The sequence below is a fragment of the Panulirus ornatus genome, chromosome 58, assembly GCF_036320965.1.
Source record: "Panulirus ornatus isolate Po-2019 chromosome 58, ASM3632096v1, whole genome shotgun sequence".
In the NCBI taxonomy this organism is placed as follows: Eukaryota; Metazoa; Arthropoda; class Malacostraca; order Decapoda; family Palinuridae; genus Panulirus; species Panulirus ornatus.
Genome location: NC_092281.1, coordinates 29729565 through 29737089, shown reverse-complemented (window position 1 = coordinate 29737089; position 7525 = coordinate 29729565). Strand labels below are relative to the sequence as shown.

The 7525-nt window shown below is 43.5% G+C and overlaps 1 protein-coding gene across 1 annotated transcript; it reads left to right on the top strand.

Annotated features, from left to right (window-relative positions):
• The first annotated feature begins 602 nt into the window (after positions 1–602).
• On the top strand, positions 603–3235 carry LOC139766813 (uncharacterized). Its single transcript, XM_071695733.1, has 2 exons — positions 603–741; positions 1559–3235. The coding sequence occupies exons 1-2, from the start codon at positions 730–732 to the stop codon at positions 2039–2041; spliced, it is 495 nt and encodes a 164-aa protein (XP_071551834.1). The 5' UTR covers positions 603–729; the 3' UTR covers positions 2042–3235.
• Positions 3236–7525: the final 4290 nt, after the last annotated feature.

The following is a 7525-nucleotide window of genomic DNA, read 5'->3' as shown; positions in this document are numbered from 1 at the left end:
CAGCCCGCAGGATCTTGTGCAACACGCTGCTATTTGCTGTCTGCCTTCAAAAACTTACACAAGCCTATTATAAATGACAATCTTTAAGCTACTCCTGCCTCTACTATGAGTAAGGAGTGGGAGCAGGCCAAACCAGAATGATGAATGGGAGAAAAGTGTTCATTAATAACACGTCATTCCCACTTCTGAAGCAGAATTTAGTTCCAAATGTATGAAAAAGACATGAAGAGTCTGAATGGTAAGAGCGGCATCATGGAACAGTCCACTGTATGAAAATACTGTAAACTCCTATTCAGATACAATGAAGCAGTTGTTCAGTTTATGACTCCAGGGCACTGATGGTAAGGTGAATAAAAGGGAAGATGTAAGGTAATAAGAGAGACTGACAGGAAAACAGACGATACACGTCTGTCTGTATATATATATATATATATATATATATATATATATATATATATATATATATATATATATACACACACACACACACACACACACACACACACACACACATACAGACGTGTATCACTTCATTCATTGACATTACAGCAGGGACAGCACTGCAGCAGATGTTAGCGAGCGTGGGTGTGGGAGGGGGCAGCTGCGCCGTGCGTGGTCGTCGCCAACATAAGGACAAGGGTCGCGTAATGGTCGTATATAAGCCGTCCATGACCATCCCCAGGCAGACCAGAACGAGGCACGACGGAACTACGACGACCTCCTGACGACATGAACCCACTGGTGAGTCCACGAGCAACACGGACCTATACACACCACAGTTGTTAGTCAGTTCATAACACCATGTTCTTCCTCGATTCTCCCTGACCCAGTGCCGTTGGTTAATTCTTCGATATTTCATGAACAAGTATTGAAATTAGTTTTATCTTCACAATCTGAAACTCGTTCATACCTCTGCGTGGTTTGCATTAAGTAAACCTTATATTCATTTGAAACGATTCCTGAACTTATGCAGTGATGATATGTCCAGAATCTTACACGCTAAGATAAAAAAAAAGTTCAATATCAGATTTATCCACACAGTATCATGAATCGCCAGGATAATCTTGCATTTCCATCTAATCTTCCATAGTAATATTGCGAATACTTCAACTGCAGCGGATTTGCTCTATCCCCTTGAACTATGGTCTAATATACCAAGCCTGCAACTGCTCATTTCCCGAACCAAATGTTTTTGCTGTTTTTCTTCTTCCCATCCCTTCCCTCCCACCACTCAACTCATCCCTTCCCTCCCACCACTCAACTCATCCCTTCCCTCCCACCACTCAACTCATCCCTTCCCTCCCACCACTCAACTCATCCACACTCATTGTTGAACACATCGAGATTTGAATAACAAGATATCACTGTCAATTTCATGCATATGAAACTGTAATGCAGGTTTGCGCTCTCTCATGTGGGAGCTGTTCACCGTGAGGGTTTGAGCACTAGTAGGCCGTCTCTGTAATATACAGCTCATGAGTAACAGTTAAGACAGTCGTTCTTATCTGCAACTTAATGTAGTATATGAACGATCATGTGAACGTTGTTTCCTTCACAGGTACTCCTTCCGTTGTTGGTTGCGGGCTGTGTGGCCGCACCGACCGCAAACACTGTGGCCATGCACGGCGCTCCCCTGCCCTTGCCCACGCCCCTGGCTTTGCAGCAGGAGTTGACGGCTCATTTGCCTGCTGATGAGGAGTTCACGATGGTGGGCGAGGCAGAGGATGTAGCTCATCTCGTAGCCGCCGACGACGACGATCCCGGATACACCGTCCAGGGTGAAATTGATCAGGTGAATCAAACCGTCGCCACACCAGAACCTGCTGAATCCGATGCCACGATGTTTCCTTTCCTCGCCAACTACACCGCCCTCGCTGCTGATGCTCTTGATCTCCCTGTGGGTGAGGTCAAGGCCCTCGAGGTCCCCGCCCTGGCACCCATGGCTGTGGACCCCGCGTCTCTAATCTACTCCAACTTGAACCTGAATGCGTCTGCGCCCATGCCAGAGGGAGAGGCGGACGATCACGATGAACTGGTCTAAGAAAATCCCTTCAAGGATGTCGGCCGCGCTTACTGCTCCTCCACTTCCCAGATCGCTGAGGTTCCCTTCTATCTCAAGATCTACAAGATCTCAAGCAACTTCTATGTGCCAAAGCCTGTCAGTAGGACAAGTGAGGTGACTCCCATTTACTATACCTACGTGTCAGAACTATAAGCCGTGCCTTAGACCTACTATGTTCCCGTGCCTGATCCTCAGCTTACCCATGTATGTGGCTGTCTCCGTTGCCTTCGGCGCTGGTCGCTGGGCCAGTATCTTCGTCTGTATCGAAAACTAAACAGGGAGGCACCGTCAGCTCCCTCTGCCTCCAGCAGTGGTAGAATAATGTTGCTTTTCCGCTGTATATATCATAATCTGTATAATCTGTACTTTTCTTTAGCTATCCTGAAAGTAAAGTTAATCCAAATTATCATTTTCTTTAATGTCATTCTAATGGAAAATATCATCATGCCAGACCTAACAAATACTTTCATCATTAAAGATAAATCAGATAACATCAAGGGTCGTATGTGTGTTGAAATAATTGCTGCTTGATTATGCATTAGTGTCCCTCAGTCATCACAAAATGTGAAATGGATCTGGTCGCTCGACATTATACATGTTGGTTGAGCATGGTTTGGTCCACTCGACAGCCTTTAGATCAGCCACTTAACAAAACGACTCGAAATTCTACCTAGAATAAGTGTATCCAAACTGAGATACAAGACGCCTTCAGGAACCATAAATATGAGGGCTTAGCTGCACAGATCCGTCTAATACACTGATGGAGGACCAACGAGACATTAAGAAGACGCACTGCCTACCATGTGGGAGGGAGGGCGAGAGAAAAGCTAGCGAGGATTGAAATGATTGTTATGCTTGCTACAAAAGGCACTTTGGATCGGACGATTGACCTGAGAAGGAAGCAGAATTCACTAATGGAAAACAATCCACCACAAATCAATTTGATCCTAAACATGATGACTTGCAGTTTGGTGCACACAGAGGACTGCAAGACTGGCCAACACATACTCAGTAAAAACTGGATGCCAAACATGTTTTTGAGTAAGCTTAAAGATATTTTGATTCTTAGTTCAGGGTCAGTAATGGTTTTCATGGCTTTCTATGATGTAACATGGAGGAAAACAGACAAAAAAATGTCAACTTACTTCTTCCATCATTCAATCAATTTACATTTCTCTAACAACAGTTACATGACAAGTACATCTACCTATCCAGTTCTGAGAAGGCAACATCCTCTCTCTCTCTCTTCTCTCTCTTCTCTCTCTCTCTCTCTCTCTCTCTCTCTCTCTCTCTCTCTCGTCACAAGGAATGAAGGTGGCGCCATTAAGTTTCAATTTCTTCTGCATCATTCGAATAAGTGTGGAGATGCTTCAGCACATTCAACGTGGAGGCCAGCGCTTCATATCAGGTACTGGGACATGTTAACAGTGCGGGAGCTTATTTCTTACCACTCTGTACATTTTACAAATATTACAAATATAACAATCTGTCAAAAATATTTACGCGATTAGTCCCTCAAAGAAAACAAGAAATGATAAAATAGTAAAGACTAAAGGAGACAACGAGAGATAGATAGATAGATAGATAGATAGATAGAGAGAGAGAGAGAGAGAGAGAGAGAGAGAGAGAGAGAGAGAGAGAGAGAGAGAGAGAGAGAGAGAGAGAGAGCGCATTTACCTGTATTCATGAATACTTATGAAGAGATTTCGCCTTTAGATAGAGCAAAAGCGTACTGTTCGCAGCGTATGCGAACTGAATTTGGCGTTCCGAGGCGTTCACCCATCCAAGTACTGACCAGACCCAACGTTGCTGAACGTGGTCGTGTGAGGAGCGATAATGAGTATTAGTTTACGAGCAGTTATGATGATATTTTGCTCAAAGGCAGGGCTAACACGTAGCGCTTACCACAGTCAAAATACATTTTGAGCAGGGCTACCACGTATTGCTCACCACAGTCAAATACAGTCATGAAGAACGAATTGTGCGAGTTACGTGTTGTTAAGTGTTATGTAAGTGAAGGAGAGACGACTGTATGTATGTGGACTGAAAGCAAGCTGCCCACGCGTGGGTGAGACACAGGAAAAAAAAAAATAACAGCGACCTGGGCTAACAGAGTTGACATAGCAATCGAAGTGCTGGCTCATTGCGCTGCCTCTTCACTAACCCTCCCGATACCCAAGCTGGTAGTCCCTCCGTGGTACTACCCGCCTACCTACCATCTACAGAGAGAGAGAGACAGAGACAGAGAGAGAGAGAGAGAGAGAGAGAGAGAGAGAGAGAGAGAGAGAGAGAGAGAGAGAGAGTTTATAAAACCACGTGTTGGGGTTTCCACCAACCGCTCTGTAGCAATCTGCCCCCCACGTTCCCCTGGGTTACGCGTGGGAGAGGCTGTTTGCTCCTCTGCCCTTACGCTGGAAGCATCGCCGCGCCCACTCGACTAACCTCTTGAAGGCGGAATACTCACTGTGTCGCACAGTGAGGCGCTCTTAAAACAATACCTGCCGCTCTGTTTCTCTGCTCTGTGCAGAAGATAACGTATGAAACAGGATGAAGAATCGACGAAGCAAATTAGTAAGGATTCAAATATTGTTCCTGATGAAACAGTTACGAACGATATCAATTCATCTTCATATCCTTTACTTTATCACTTCGAATCATATATCATATATATATATATATATATATATATATATATATATATATATATATATATATATATATATATATATATATATATATATATGGTTTCAGTGCATTACACATGACAGCTAGGGACTGCGTGAACTAATGTGGCCTTTGTTGTCTTTCCCTAGCGCTACCTCACGCACGCGCGGGGGAAGCAGGGTGCCATTTCATGTGTGGCGGGGTGGCGACAAGAAAGGATGAAGGCAGCAAGTATGAGTATGCACATGTGTATATATGTATATGTCTGTGTATTCATATGTATGTATACCTTGAAATGTATAGGTATGTGCATGTGCGTGTGTGGGCGTTTATGTATATACATGTGTATGTGGGTGGGTTGGGCCATTCTTTCTTCTGTTTCCTTGCGCTACCTCGTTAACGCGGGAGATAGCGACTAAATACAATATATATATATATATATATATATATATATATATATATATATATATATATATATATATATACATATATATATATATATATATATATATATTTATATATATATATATATATATATATATATATATATATATATATATATATATATATATATATATATATATATATATATATATATATATATATATGCTTTGAAGAATGTATGTGAGAAATACTTAGAAAAGCAAATGGATTTGTATGTAGCATTTATGGATCTGGAGAAGGCATATGATAGAGTTGATAGAGATGCTCTGTGGAAGGTATTAAGAATATATGGTGTGGGAGGAAAGTTGTTAGAAGCAGTGAAAAGTTTTTATCGAGGATGTAAGGCATGTGTACGTGTAGGAAGAGAGGAAAGTGATTGGTTCTCAGTGAATGTAGGTTTGCGGCAGGGGTGTGTGATGTCTCCATGGTTGTTTAATTTGTTTATGGATGGGGCTGTTAGGGAGGTGAATGCAAGAGTTTTGGAAAGAGGGGCAAGTATGAAGTCTGTTGTGGATGAGAGAGCTTGGGAAGTGAGTCAGTTGTTGTTCGCTGATGATACAGCGCTGGTGGCTGATTCATGTGAGAAACTGCAGAAGCTGGTGAATGAGTTTGGTAAAGTGTGTGAAAGAAGAAAGTTAAGAGTAAATGTGAATAAGAGCAAGGTTATTAGGTACAGTAGGGTTGAGGGTCAAGTCAATTGGGAGGCAAGTTTGAATGGAGAAAAACTGGAGGAAGTAAAGTGTTTTAGATATCTGGGAGTGGATCTGGCAGCGGATGGAACCATGGAAGCGGAAGTGAATCATAGGGTGGGGGAGGGGGCGAAAATCCTGGGAGCCTTGAAGAATGTGTGGAAGTCGAGAACATTATCTCGGAAAGCAAAAATGGGTATGTTTGAAGGAATAGTGGTTCCAACAATGTTGTATGGTTGCGAGGCGTGGGCTATGGATAGAGTTGTGCGCAGGAGGGTGGATGTGCTGGAAATGAGATGTTCGAGGACAATGTGTGGTGTGAGGTTGTTTGATCGAGTAAGTAACGTAAGGGTAAGAGAGATGTGTGGAAATAAAAAGAGCGTGGTTGAGAGAGCAGAAGAGGGTGTTCTGAAATGGTTTGGGCACAAGGAGAGAATGAGTGAGGAAAGATTGACCAAGAGGATATATGTGTCGGAGGTGGAGGGAACGAGAAGTGGGAGACCAAATTGGAGGTGGAAAGATGGAGTGAAAAAGATTTTGTGTGATCGGGGCCTGAACATGCAGGAGGGTGAAAGGAGGGCAAGGAATAGAGTGAATTGGATCGATGTGGTATACCGGGGTTGACGTGCTGTCAGTGGATTGAATCAGGGCATGTGAAGCGTCTGGGGTAAACCATGGAAAGTTGTGTGGGGCCTGGATGTGGAAAGGGAGCTGTGGTTTCGGGCATTATTGCATGACAGCTAGAGACTGATGTGAACGAATGGGGCCTTTGTTGTTTTTTCCTAGTGCTCCCTCGCACACATGAGGGGGAAGGGGGATGGTATTCCATGTGTGGCGAGGTGGCGATGTGAATGAATAAAGGCAGACAGTGTGAATTGTGTACATGGGTATATATGTATGTGTCTGTGTGTGTATATATATGTGTACAATGAGATGTATAGGTATGTATATTTGCGTGTGTGGACGTGTATGTATATACATTGTGTATGGGGGTGGGTTGGGCCATTTCTTTCGTCTGTTTCCTTGCGCTGCCTCGCAAACGCGGGAGACAGCGACAAAGCAAAATAAAAAAAAAAAAAAAATATATATATATATATATATATATATATATATATATATATATATATATATATATATGTGTGTGTGTGTGTGTGTGTGTGTGTGTGTGTGTGTGTGTGTGTGTGTGTGTGTGGGTTTGTGTGTGTGTGTGTGTGTGGGTGTGTGGATGTGTGGATGTGTGTGTGTGTGTGTGTGTGTGTGTGTGTGTGTGTGTGTGTGTGTGTGTAAACATTTATCTGTCGATTCATTGATATTATAGCAGAGGCGGCGCTGTTGCAGATGTTAGCGAGCGTGGGTGTGGGAGGGGGCAGCTGCGCCGTGCGTGGTCGTCGCCAACATAAGGACAAGGGTCGCGTAATGGTCGTATATAAGCCGTCCAGACCATCCCCAGGCAGACCAGAACGAGGCACGACGGAACTACGACGACCTCCTGACGACATGAACCCACTGGTGAGTCCACGAGCAACACGGACCTGTACACACCACACTTGTTAGTCAATCTGTTCCATATCAAACTCCGAGATCAGTTTATAGAAAAATAGTTTATTGCTTCTCTAGTCATCAGTCACTGCCTTGATGATGAGCGAGCGATCAGTTTGTTGTCTCA